Here is a 14,254-nt window from a genome sequence, read left to right as displayed (position 1 = left end):
AAAAAATACACAAAAATGCCAGAGAAGGTTAGGAAGAATGTAGCTTCCTGAAGTATAAAGGAAAATAATGTTGGTCTCTAACTTACACTGTACTGAGGCTACTGCAATCTGTGCACAGCAATAGGTGGACTTTAAACAAACAAAAAAAAGCCTGAAAACTCTGTGTGTAATACACATTGCATCCAGCGGACATCCTAAACACAACCTTCCAAGCAGACTAGTTATCCATGTGCTTTAGGGTTATGGAATAATAATAAACAGCTGCCTCTCCCTGGCACCTTGAGAAATCACAAGGCTGATTCTTGACTTAAACATTCTTAGCGTAAATTAGGAAATAAAGGAGTAACTGCTGTATGGTGGATTGAGAATTCTGTGCACAACCAGAAATTGTAGGTATAAAGACACCCATCACTGCACTGAAACTATACTCCAAGTCCATTTCTTTTCCTTAAAATAACACTTTAGTGGAAATGAGGGGGGAGAAATGGGCACAAAACAACCATGAGCCACTGAAAGAGCATCATTGTCACTGGGAATTCAGACAGCCTGTGTTCAGCTGATTAGAACTCACATTGTGTAGCACCTTTGAAAGGTAACTGCAGGGGTCTTGTTATTGCAGTCCCTAGGACTGTGGTTCTCACCTATTTACCACTGTGAGCCACATATGCAGCTCTCTGTGTTATGTGGGCCACGTCCACATAATATATATACTACCTGTATAGCCCTAAGGATGTCACATGGGCTGCAGCTTGTATGCTAATTGGGCTGCAAGTGGCCCTTGAATTGAAAACCATTGATCTAGGATAACTAATACAGATATTGTTGTAAAGGACATGATGCTGTTGATAATGTTATTGAAAGAAGTCAGTCCTGTAGTCAACTGATTCAATTATCAAGAGGCTCCCAAACTGAAAGAAACCACTGGCTCACCCAGGAATTATGATGTATCCTTACTCAACATAAAGTAATCATTATTCTAGAGTAGACAACCAGATCAACTGACTTACACAAAAAATTAACATACTCCTTGTTTAGCTCAGGAATCGTGGAAGTAAGCTATAGCTCTACATTGGAAAGCCAGATAGTCAAGCTAATGTCTACTGACCACATTGTGGTTGAATACGCAATTAGGTTTATTCCCAAAACAGATTAACAACTGCACATTGCAGTATGATTTGTCCAAAACTATTGAAACACATGTACCATACCTTATTGTAACAGTAACAGTCTGAGCACAGAAACCCTTACAATACCAACCCTCATAAAGTTACAATATAATTAGTATTAGCAACAGTACATTGTAGAAAAGACATGTAATAAACCAATACAGCCTCCCTAGAAGAAAGCAAGTGTGTCTGTAGCACCTGAGGTACTTTGGAAGACTGTGCCAAGCCAGAGGATTTAACTAAGGCTGGAGCTATTCTGCCTTCCATTCTGCTCTTGTTAGCAAGTTCTCAACTAGGTCTTCTTACATCTCTGGGAGCCCTCTAGCCAGAACTTGAAGAAAAGGAACAGTGACAGAAGAGAAGACAAGAGTTAAAACACGCACAAGATAAAACTTGCACAAAATCATCTGTTTTCCCAAATTGCCAGTGAGTACAGGAAAAATATTTAATACACAAACTCATGTCAAACTCATAGAGAACTGGGTTCCATTTTAATTATGGGCTGTGACCCAAAGCTAGGGTCTTAGCCTATCCTAGAGTCACAGCATTTCTTCCACTGACAATCTATTAGCATAAAAACAGAGGATACAATAAGCAGCCTTACATAGTAACTACAATTTTACTACAGTTATTAAGTTACAGATGCATTCAGTGTCACTCAATGAGGGCAGGGGAAAAGCCCCAAATGATGCAGCTCATTAGCTAATTCTTCTCTTTATTTAATTGGTAATTTGCATGGTTAGTTGTGGTAAATGTACACAAATAGGACATACAAATACATGTGCATATTGTATGCAAAACTGCCTACCTCAACTTTTGGAAAATCTTGCCCCGTAAGTGTTACCATTAAGCCTCAAAAGTTACCACTAAGATGATCAGAAGACATCATCACATTGATTTACATTCAAAAGGTTTTCTTAGCAACCGCAAGAACTATTGTCTTTGTTTTAAATTAAAGCTTGCATTCAGCGGAAGCTGAATATGCCATAGGGTCGAGATCAATGTATCAAGTGGGTCGGAAGTCTGACATCCCTGATTTAATGGCTCCCATTTGATGGGCCAGCACAAATCTGTTTTAGGAACTATGACTGCTTTTTATTTAAGGACAAGTTAACACTTATTTTCACTTTGTTGGTGTGAAATCATTGCTCAATTCTAGATCTCTACACTCTAATGTTATGGATAAGGTAAATCACAGGTTGCTACTTATTAATAATTTGTGTTTCCTGTAAATTCTTCGAATTTTAACTTGGGAAACACATTCAGAGGTGACTAAAAATAAGGACTACCAAGATAGATGACATGCATAAACTTATTTCTGATTGAAAATATTGCTTTTACATGTATCTATACACACACCTCAGTAATGCCAATTTTGAACTACTGTTTAATGTAAGGCAGTATATTGCAACTACCTTTCACATTTGGGGGGAACCATGAAAATTGTCACCTTTTTCTGCCAATGTGTTAATCTCATTTTAAGTGCTTGTTTAGCATACTGTCAGCCTACAAGTACAACTTTGTTATAAATGACAAAGTTTTGCAAACTAGGGGCCCGATCCTGGGTCTTCAGTAGGAATGGAATACACTCTAGAAGCACAATTTTCTTAAACATCAACTGTGAGATTAAGTTGAACAGCAGGAAAAAATGAAATCCCATGAAGAAAGCAACAGAGAAAAGAGAAAATTGGAACTGTATTTAAGATCTTACAAGAACAGAAAAATATTTCGCAAGTAAATGTAACTTTCATTGTGAGTGTATATAAAAATACCAGCACTCAAAATGAAATCTACAATAAAGATATATTGGTTTTCAATAAAGCAACATCCTGAAATAAACATCAACATGCAAACTAAAAAACTGGAACCAAATCATGATAAGATCAATTGACCAGAAGTGCTTTGTTCTTCCCTTCCTGTTCCACCAGTACACCAAGGGAGCCTAATTAAAAGCTATTTTTTATCTATAAACAGATATAATTACCTATTTACACACACAGACTTTTTTATACAAATACGCCTGTGCTTGTTCCTGTTTAGAAATACAGTCTACATGCAGGCGAGAATAGATCATCTGTTTATAAAGATAAATTGGGAATTTGGACATCTGATCTCATCAAGATGTTTTTTAATTTGCAAATACAAAGGCACTCCTGTTTTTTAGGACGATTAAAAGCCTGATTTTCGGAGCTGCTAAAGCCTCTCAATTTTGACTTAAATCAGCAGACGTGGAGGGTGATTAGCAATTCTGACAAATCAACCCATTAGTTTCTAATGGCGACTTGCAATAAAAAACTAATCGCACTATTTTGCATAAGCCATACACAGTGCAGGAAGAGTACAGGACAAGATGCATTGCACCATCTCCTGAGAACAAAAATGAATGCAATTAAAACAATCATCCTGGGAAACCCCAATCACAGTGCACTTGATGTTGAAAAATACTGAGGACACCGCTATATTTACTTAAAGTTGCAGTGAAAAAAGTGACACTAAAACCAGCAATTCAAATACGGGATAAATTAACAACAGACTAATTGTGTGGCTGATACCAAACACCACAGATATTTTTAGTGGTTTAATATATTACTGCTTTTTAACGGTACTTTTTAATCAGCAAAACATATGAAGGCTGTTTCTTACCCACCCTCCCAACATTCAGCCAGTTGCTTATGCTTAGCTGTCAAGTTTTCCTACTCTGCATCCTCCCTCATTCAGAACAGTGCTTGCATAGAGCACATTTCCACAGAGACTGTGGTGACTTTCTCGTAAAAATTTTCAATTACCTTACCATATGAGAGAACTGTGGAGGGAGTGTCTAAAGTAGTAGTTAAGCCACCAAAACTGCCAGTTACCGAATGTATCTGATAAACATTCAGGATGATAATATTAATAATGCCAACTTGAAACAATCCCCTACAAACAGAACTGAATGAAATTTACAAATTCTAACTAGCTAATCTTTCTAATCAACTTTTTATTCAGTATGGAATTATCAGTGTCAAACACTTGCATTTGTTATTAGATTATCCCCAAGAGACAAGTGTATGCATAAGCAAACAGAATCGATGTAAATGCCTACAGATGCACAATTAGCCATTAAATAGAAGACATTGATTTTGCAATGAACTACACTCACCAGTAAGAATTCCATAGATCAACTGATGAATGTTCTCAACCTCAACAAAGCTGTCAGAAGGACTCGAGCAAAGAATATTATAAAGCAGTAAATAGATATCTTTAATTTACAACACGTTTTTACATATTATATAGCTTCCCGATTTCCCAAGACAAGGAAAGTTAAGGCTTTACACCTAGGACAGCAAAAGCTAGCTTTTATTTATGGCCATCAGCTGTGAGGTTGCATATTTTGGATTGGTTTTTAGGTCGCCAATTAACTGACAATAATATTCTGATGATTAGCCTGTCTTGTACTTTCAAACAATATTGTACTGAATACAGATCCAAATCCTGCAAGATGCAGTGTCACATCAATTCCCAGTGCATCAAAGGGAATTTCAGTTGCTTAGCAACTTGAAAGATCAGTACCCCAGTAATTTTATTACTAAAGTAATTTGCCAAGTTAAACTATTCCAGTTCCCTCTATTTTTACAGAACAACTGTGTTCTGGAAGGCCACAGCCCAGGATATAGTATTGCTGGTGTGAGAGGTTGCACATTTGCTGTTCTAATACTCCTTCCACGGGGTATCAACTGCCTTTGGAAATGAACACTGCATTCAGAGTCAGTTTAGCAGCTGCAACTGAAAATATACTAGAAACACAGTCAGATATTAAAACTGAGGAGAGTTAATAATTTTTTGGCGGCTTCATTTCCCTAACTCCATCTCCAGATATCATAAAACCTCAGATCTGAAAGCTGCTCCACGTGGGCAGAGCCTGTGCTCATGCAGAGTGCCAGTGAAGTCAATAAGATTCTGTGCAGGTCCCAATCAAGCAGAGAAGCAGTGAGGATATGTGAGGATCCTTGTTCAGGGGGTGGTTGGTAAGGGAGCATCAGATCTAGTGGTCAGGGCTTAGGCCCGTGACTGGTAGGGGAGCCTGGGCCCTCCCACTCCACCAGGCTCCCAAACAGGGCTCTTTGTGGACTATCAGTGATCTGACACTCAGGGGTGCTTAAAGCTGCCCTGGCAGGGCCACTTCCTTTCATCACCCTGCAATTGTCCCAAGGTTGCCATCTGGGTTAAGGTGGTGTGTTCACTATAAGGCACCTTTCAGTGGTTGCGGATAACGTGAGAGCTTCCTTTTTCTCAGGGCCGCAACTGCCTCCTTCCATGGTATGGCCCTCCCTCCTGGGCCAGATCAGTCCTAGGGCTCAGGCTGGGGCAGTCCAAACAAAACGAAGGGAACTCATACAACCCAGAGTTCATAGGAGAGGGAGAGGGTGATGTTTCCATCTCAGGCTGTCTCTGAAGTGGGTCCCTCCCTTCCCTCAGGGACCTTTAAGCAGTTTAGGGAGAGATTCTGCTTCCCCTCTGCTCTTCTCTGCTGAAGCTGCAGGTCTGCTCTCTTTCCTGGTCTGCCTCCAAGTGAGCTTTTCTCCTGCCTTTTAACTCCTCCTCCAGTTGGTCCATTTCCTAATGGTATGGTGGGGCAGGACTAGCTGACCCCAGAGTAGTTCCTTAACCCCTTGTTTGTATATCCCATCACAGGATCTTAGATTGCTTACTCACAGTCCAGTTTCACTTTCTGCATGATGATATGAAGCAGCATGCAACTCCAAAATGAAACAATGATCTGGATAAAGAGAATAAACTCAGAACTGAAGAGGTGCTATAAAGAAAATGTACTCTAGTTAATTTATAAATGACTCTTCATGTAGGGATAAGCCTTATGTACAATTTCAGTCAACTTCAAAAGTAAGCCCATTGCTGAAACAAGGCCAGATAATTTTATTGCATGAGCCTAGGGGGCTGGGGGGTGCGGGGGGGAGGAATGTTCGTGTGAGTGGGGGAAATCGAAGTTGGTTAGTTAGGGAAGTCAGTGCTCCCCAAACCCTGACAGGTACTAATGGAAGGTGGTTGTTTTTTTTTTTTTAAAATGAGCATAAAATTCTTTGCCTGAAACCACATTTTTCCAGGTACTGTGCAATGAATTCACATGACTGATGACACCACAGAACAACTGTCATGTAAAAAACCCCAAATGTTAAAAAATATTTCAACACCATTAGAATCGCTGGCCAGCAAAGTTCCATGCAGCTTTAAGTTAGGAAAGAATGTTTCCCATGCTGGTTGCAGGACAGATGCAACTACTGTAGCTTTTCCAAACTAGTTTGTTTACATTCAATCTTAGTAGCGAGTTCTAAGAAATGTGTTACTTGCATTGAGCAATTGAGATAGTGCCAAATGATTTTTTAAAGCTATTAGGCTTCATGAGCTTTAGTCTCAACAAATTATTATGGCAGTATTATATGGCAGTGAATGGGGCCTATAATGGCAACCTAGTGGGACCATTCACTTTAGTGGTACTAGCGGAGCACTGCACTAGTTAGTGGTTAGCTCTAAAATAAAGTAAGCAAAAAAAATGGATTATAGATCCACTTTTTGTATAAGACTGCATGGTACCGGGTTTGGCACAAAGGGCTCACCCAGACAAGAGAGTGTGTTAGTCCAAATAGGTTGTAATGCAGGAATACTTCCTGTTTTGTTAACAGAACAACAGAAAGAGGGTTCAGATTTGCAACAACATTTATTAACAATAAATGTACATATTTACAAAGCAAATAATCTGAGAAAAGTACAAAAGAAAAAAGTGTTCCAAAAGAGAGCGTTTTAGTTAAAAAAAAAAAAAAAAATCAAAATCTTATTGTAGTCCCCATGCACTGACTGTTAACTACACCATGTACCACTGGTATAAAATTACAGACACTTAGTGGCACAGACACAGAGTTCATCAGGATGCACATACCTAATATTGGGTACTTGTCAAGGAACATAGCTCAAGAGTCCTAATCTGTCCCACAGCTCCATAACTGAGAAACACTCCTATAAGTGAATGTGTATCTGTCTAGATCTCCTGGGTCTTTTCTAAAAAGTATTTTTCCTACTATCTATTGGAATATGTCTATTGTCTATACTCTGTTTTTATCTACTGTCTCACACACACACACAAATCAATGAGGCTAGTGGTATAATTTATACAGTGAAAAGTTACTAACCCTAACATAAATTAACACACTTTGTATCACTGATAATCATCTTGACAAGCTCAGAAGTGTAGAATGTGAACAGATTCTGATTTCACTCTGGTGAGAATCAGGAATAACTCCAGTGAAGTCACACAAGGGTGTAAGAAAATCAGTCTCCCTTTTTCTGCTTGCCCTTTGATCATGTCCAAACCCCATTGCTTGCTGTTCCTCACTATACCCTTCACAAACCAAATGGGGAAATAAGGAATAAGAAGTCTGCAGAAGAACTGGTCTAGTGCATAAATAGAGGTTACTTACCTGTAACTGGAAGTTCTATGAGATGTGTTGTTCCTATGTGTATTCCACGTGTGGGTATGCATCTGCACCATGCACCCAAGTCTGGAGATTCTCAGTAAGCAGTGTCCATACACCTGCACAATGGCTCTCCTCATACTCCAGACCAAGGACATAAGAGGTAGTGCCAGCTGATGCCTCTCTAGATCCTCTTCTTATCATGAATCAGATAAGATCCAAAGCAGGGGGAAGAAGAGTGCGTAGTGGAATACAGATAGGGACCACACATCTCAAAAAACTTCCAGTTACAGGTAAGTAATCTCTATTTCTTCCTCAAGTGCTGGTCCCTATGTGTATTCCACACATGGGTGACTTATAAGCAGTATGCAGACTAGAGGAGAGTATGAGAATGCAGTCCGTAAGGATGCTTGAAGAACTGGAGTGCCTACAGCCGCACGTGCAGAGGAGGCCTGAAATAGCCTGTAACTTTTTGTCAATGTGTGGATGGAGCTCCAAGTAGCCACTCCACATATATCCAGTACTGGTACTTCCTGGAGACGTGCTGTGGAGTGGATCCTTACCCCTTCCTGGGGAGGAATACCCACTAATTGGTAGCTCTTGATGACGCAACCAGAAATCCATTTAGAGATTCTCTGAGAAGATACTGCTTGTCCTCATGACCTCTCTCTTATAGTGACGATCTTGGTGATTTTCTGACTGGTTTGGTCCTTTGCATGTAGTCTGCAAGGACTCATTTGACATCAGGGAATGAAGTCTTCTCGTCAACAGAAGCACTGGGTTTCGGGAAGAAAATCAATAAATGGAAAGACTGATTTAGATGGAATTCAGAAATTACTTTAGGGAGCAATTTAAGAAAAAGGCGAAGGGAAACCTTTCTTCTCATGAAAAATGGTGTATAGTAGGTCAGCCATGAGTGTTCCTCTCTCATTCACCCTCCTGGCCAAACTAAAAGCAATTAAAATTGCAACCTTTATAGAAAGGTGGGACATAGAGCATGTGGCCAAAGGTTCAAATGGTGGCCGGATAAGTACTGACAGGATGAGATTAAGATGCCACTGAGGTGTAGGCTTCGCCACTGGTGGAAAGGTCCTGACTAGGCCCTTTAGGAATCTAATTATTGTTGGGTGAGTAAAAATGGAACGCTCATATACTGGAGAAGGAAGGAAGGCACTGCCTGCTGTGAGATGAACCCGCAGCGAGCTAATGGAAAGACCCAGATTCTTCAAAGACTGGAGATAATCTAAAACGACTGGGATATCTGCAGGTTCTGAGGAAGACTAATTGTGCCATCCCAGGTGAAGAAGTCTCTCCCCATTTAGCTAGGTAGCATTTCCAAGTGGAGTCTTTCCTACTCCATGCTGCTAAAAGATAGCAGCAGGAACAAAGTCGCTGACCTGACCTCATAGTTGGAATGATCTGTTAGGAGCCAGTTGTCCAAGTATGGGAAGATTACATAGCCATGGCATTTCATTTGGGCTGCCATCAATGAGAATACATGCATGAATAGCTTGGGTGCAGCTGCTAATCCAAAGGGAAAGACACTGAACTAGTAGTGTTCCTGACCTACCAGGATCCGGACACATTTTCTGTGGGATGGATAAATATCCACATGAAAATAGGCAATCTTCAACTCGACAGCTGTGAATCACATTCCCTCCCATAGAGAGGGGATCATTAATGCTAGCGTAACCAAGCTGAATTTTGACTTTTGAATAAAGAGGTTCTGCTGTTGAAAGTCCATTCTCTGTCTTTTTTGGGGACTAGGAACCATGGGGAAATAGAACCCTCTGCCTTGACACTGAGATGACACTCGTTCTATTGCCTGTCATTAGAGAAGAGAATTTGCCTCCTGGCAGAATTGAGAGAGTGGTCCCTGGAGAGGGATCAGGAAGGAGTTTGAGTGGGGAAGGGGGAAAGAAAAATTTGATGGAGTAACCATGGTGGATGATTTCTAGAACCCACTTGTCTGTCATAACAGAGTCCTAATTGTGGGCGAAAAGCGTGAGACAGCCCCCAAAGATAGGGGTAGGGATATAAGTGGTTGGCATCAATAAAGGCAGGCGGTTCTTGACAGACATCAAAAGTAGCCCTTAGCAGGAGGGTGGACATTATGGTAGCAAAGGGGATGAAAATTAAGGTCTTTGAACTTAGTTGCTTGTGTGGAGATTCAGCCAGATCCTGATGGTGGAATGATTGTGGAGGGAACAGCACCAGAGGCAGGTGTATAGAACAAGACTAATCTCTTTAGGGCCAAGGTGTAAGTTCCCAGGAATCAGAGGGTCAATCTTTCAACACATGCAGGGACTCAAAAGTTCTCTCACTGAATACGTCTGACTTGTCAAATGGTAAGTTCTCTATGGTATTCTGCACCTCCCTGGGGAACCCCAAAGAGTGAGGCCAAGACTCACATCTCATAATTATACCAGTGGCTTGCCCTCTAGATGCCGCATCTGCTGTGGCTTGCAGGGATGTTTTTGCCGCTAGCCTGCCTTCCTCAATTAAGTTTGAAATTGGGCTCTGTCCTTTAGGGGAAAGGTTGTCCTTAAAATCTGCCAGTCTGAAGTAATTAAAATTGTATTTCACTAACAAAGCTTTACAGTTAGCGATATGGAACTACAGGTTCATAGATGAGAATACGTTTCTTCCCAAAAGGGCCAACCTCTTGTCAGCCAGGGTGGCCTTATGGTGTTGTAACCTACTCTTTCTGTGGCTGCCTGCACGAAGTTGGGCTCTGGGTGCATTAAAAGAAATTCAGCGCCTTTGTCTGGGACAAAATGGTGCCTCGTCTCTTAAGTGTGGGGTGCAGGAGGCTGGGGTATGCCAGATGACCCTGGCTAGTTCCAGGATAGCCTCATTTACTAGGAGAGCCACTTTGCTGAGACCTGTAGGTTGCAGGATATCAAGGAGCTGATGGCTGGGTAACTTGGTCCTCTTCCAGTTGGATCTGGAGGTCATTCATCTGCAGGAGCTCCTGATACTGCCTATGGTCATCTGGCAGAGATGGTGAAGATGGAGCATTTGCTTCATCCAGTGAAGAGGATGAGATCCTTGTCGATACCATCAGTACCTGTGGATTTGGATCACTTCCCCCTTGTACTGCAATGCATCCGATAGATGCTGTGTGGAAGTAGTGTGGTAGGGCTTGTGGACAGAACCGGGATGTCTGCCATATGGGTCCCATGGGACCCAGTTGAGGGGGACCCCCTGCATCAGGTACCAGCGGTCCCTGGAAGAGTCATATCTGGGAGGAGGTCATCCAGATCTCATCATTTCCCTGTCAAGATTAATCTATGAGGGGTTGATGGGCTGACCAGAACATCTGATTTGCCCAAGTGGGTGACTTGCTCTTGCTCCACCAGTGGGACCGTTGGTACTAGAGGGTGAACACTTCTGCCGGAGGGTCCCTATACTGTCAAAGTAGTTTCTTCCTCTGCTGTGGGAATGTCTCTCCAGAGGACCAGGCTCAAAAGGAGTGGGGACTGAGGATAAAGGAGGAAGATATGCTCCAGTGAGGTATAGGTGTCTCTACATGTCCCGGAGTTCTCGGCTGTCCAGTAGCTGTGAAAGTGATGTTGAAAGTGAAAGGACTTTAGAATGGTGGGCTGGTACTGCTGAAGAGTCAGGTGCAGCACGCTTATATGGAGCCAGTGGACAGAGGTCTGTATGTTTAGCAGTCGGAACCAGTGATGGTACTGACAGATCCTCTTTCATGCTTTACCTTCCTGCCTGGGAGTCTTAAGCAGTCCTGAGCCCTTAGGATCCACACATGAAGGCTGGAAAGAGTCAGGGGGTGGGGGGTCTCTTCTTTTAGGAGCAGACCTGGATGGGGATCTGTCCTTGTAACTAAGAGTGCCTTTTCCTTGTGCAAAAAGAAAAGGCGTACTAGTGGCACCTTAGAGACTAACCAATTTATTTGAGCATAAGCTTTCGTGAACTACAGCTCATCAAAGCCCTGGAGAAGGATTCCTTGGGCTTAGGAGTTCTAGGCTCCAGTCGTGAGCTTGTGCTCAGAGGGGTGCTGCTTGTTGGTTGACACTGATGCATTGGGATGGGGAGGAGAGTTTCTCTCTGGCCTGGATCAGAGTGAGGTCTCATGGCCCTCTCCATAACGTGTTTCCTCAACTGACGCTCACATGCTTCATGTGTTCGTGGGGGAAACAAACAGCAAATGCTGCTCTTTGCTTAGATATACATCTAATCCAGACAGTAGAGACAACATTGATGCCCATGATTCACAGACGAGCAAGAACAAGAGATGCACAGTACCAGTGCACGAGGAGAGACGCCAAGAAATGGAAGAAACTAAGCTGAACTATACAATATTAAAGCTTTAACCATGCTAAATATTAAAACTATTTACAGGCTGATAAGAAAAACTGGAGAAATCTGTGGACACAGGATTCTGACTCAGGCCATGCGGCAGTAAAAAGGAACTACAGAGCCTCAGCCCACATAGCCTCTTATGTCCTCAGTCTGGCGCACAAGGAGAGCAACTGCGCATGTCCGACAGACTAAGAATCTCCAGACTTGATAGCATGCTGCACGTGCATACCCATGTGTGGAATACACATAAGAACCAGCACCAGAAGATCTACTGAAGAGAAGATTCCAAGAGAACATTCAACTGATAATACTCAAATTATCCTGCTATATTTTTGACATTAGTACTGGTCAAGAGATCAGTTTAAGATCTCACAGCACTTGCTGGTACCATTAAATCTTTGTGCACCACAGTACAAAGGAGTGATGCTGCCTCATGAGACTGATAGCCTGTGGCACCAAATACAATGATAGAAGGTACACTGAAGCACTATATGACATACAACTTGAACAGCCTATTTTAAAAATGAAAAAAGTGTACTAGGTAAGGATGTTACTGGTCCTCTGCTAACAGACCTTATCTGAGTGTCTCCAATTAAAATGTAAATAATACAGGTTTTTTAAAAAAATTATATTCAGTACCACTTATCTATTTTAATATATTTTATCTTCATCATTTAATCTGAATTTCAATAAGACCTGAGTTGATGAAAAAAATCTCTGTGCAAGTTTCAAAATGCTAGCGTCATAGTTAGTAAAAAGTGCCCAATGATGCCTGGGCCTGAAACAGACAGCCACCGGGGAACTCAAACCCACCTCCCTGCTTCAAAGTGCTGATAACTTTTAAAAGAAAATGTGGGTAAGACCAAGAGACTCTTTTGCATTTCATACCACAAGGGAGTTTAGCAATGCTAACATAATAAAAATAAATTAAGATTCACAGAATTTAAAATGACTTCTATTTAAGTGCATGGATTATATATACAATCAACTAATTTATTCTGGAGTTTTGAACTTCACAACCCAAAGACTACAGGGGACTGAAGCCTTGAAGAGAAGTCTCTTATTTCTGCCTCTAACTGGAGCGTGCACCCCCAATTTTACATAACCACACGGAGCACACACAAGTCTTAGTTAAACAAAACCTTGGTGTGATTTTCATTCTAATATCTTTGACTAACACTGGAAAATAATTAAGACTAATTCATATTAATACTGTTAGTAGCCTCTATCCATTTAGGTATTTATAAAGCACCTAGTGACTGGTATCTAGGTGCTGCTGAAACATCATGAGTTGTAACAGGTCATCAAGGATTACGTATAAGAATGCAGCCTTCTTCACATAAACCTAGGCAAGGTTACAGTTTATGCATCCTGCTGACATGTTTACTCGAGTAGCAAATATTCACAACCTTTTCAAATATTCACCATCAATGCAACAGACCTCAATTACACTATTGGCCAAATACAAAGAATGACAACAAGATCAGCACTGCCACGAATTAATGTATGACACTGGCATGGTAACAACTGGCCAGTAGGCTACATGGTTTGTGGGCACTCCACTCCATCTTGTCCCCTGAAGCGGGGAAAGAGCAAGATAAATTTTTTCCATATTTCATGAAAGCTCTGCAACATCTACCTTTAAACTAAGGTATAGTGTGAAACACCTTATTCTGCACCTAATCAGCCTGACATCAGAAATTACCTATCTAGTTGTAAGGTAACAACTGCTCTTGTAGCACCTTTTAAGAACATCTCAGTTCCAGAAACAGTAAATCATATCTCTGCTAGCAATCGACATAAAAGGAAAAAATATCTCCTTGCAAGCTATTTAAAACTGACATTTTGTACTACATTAAGCATACAGAACTCTCTATATTGTGGCAAAATACCTTGTTCGCCTCAGTAGGCTCAGTCCTTTTTAGCCTTGAAGACTCAGGTTTGGGGCAAGGCGAATCCTTATAGGTGGCACAGGGTCCTGCTACTCCTCTCCTCAGTCAGTCCCTTGTGCTTGTTTTCCTTCCCTTCTGGGGAAGGAGTGCAGCCTCTCTACTCGGAAGGTTTGGTGTCTTGCTGCCAACAGCCTACTGGCAGCTTCCCTGCTCCTCTCACTCCTCCCACTCCTACCACCCAGAGGAGGGTTTAAAAATGTCCCAGCTAGTTGGAGTCAGCTGAACCTAATTGGTTCCCTAGCAACCCCTTTTCCAGCTGAACCTTATTGCCCTGTGGTTCTCTCTCCTCAGTGGATAGGGAGGGGCCTTTTAAACCCCTGGGGACTAATTACTACCCCCCCTGTTGTAG

The 14,254-nt window shown here is 41.6% G+C and overlaps 1 protein-coding gene across 50 annotated transcripts in view; it reads right to left on the bottom strand.

The window, feature by feature from the left end:
- Window positions 1-14,254, bottom strand: part of EPB41 (erythrocyte membrane protein band 4.1) — a 198,699-nt gene that overhangs the window by 29,940 nt on the left and 154,505 nt on the right. Inside the window, exon 20 of one of the 50 annotated variants that reach the window (XR_005222823.2) lies at window positions 1,365-1,497. The exons of 48 other annotated variants lie outside the window; for them this stretch is intronic. Coding sequence is in view for 1 of the 2 variants with exons in the window: in XM_037881879.2 (XP_037737807.1) it covers window positions 5,851-5,922 (72 nt within the window). In the remaining variant the exon portion in view is untranslated. Of the gene's footprint in view, window positions 1-1,364; window positions 1,498-5,835; window positions 5,923-14,254 lie in introns of those variants that run through there. One more of the 50 variants, XM_037881879.2, reaches the window with a different exon arrangement.

This window comes from Chelonia mydas, chromosome 19 (assembly GCF_015237465.2).
Source record: "Chelonia mydas isolate rCheMyd1 chromosome 19, rCheMyd1.pri.v2, whole genome shotgun sequence".
Classification (NCBI taxonomy): domain Eukaryota; kingdom Metazoa; phylum Chordata; order Testudines; family Cheloniidae; genus Chelonia; species Chelonia mydas.
The sequence above is the reverse complement of the archived record's forward strand: the minus strand, read 5'-3'. Positions and strand labels throughout refer to the sequence as shown.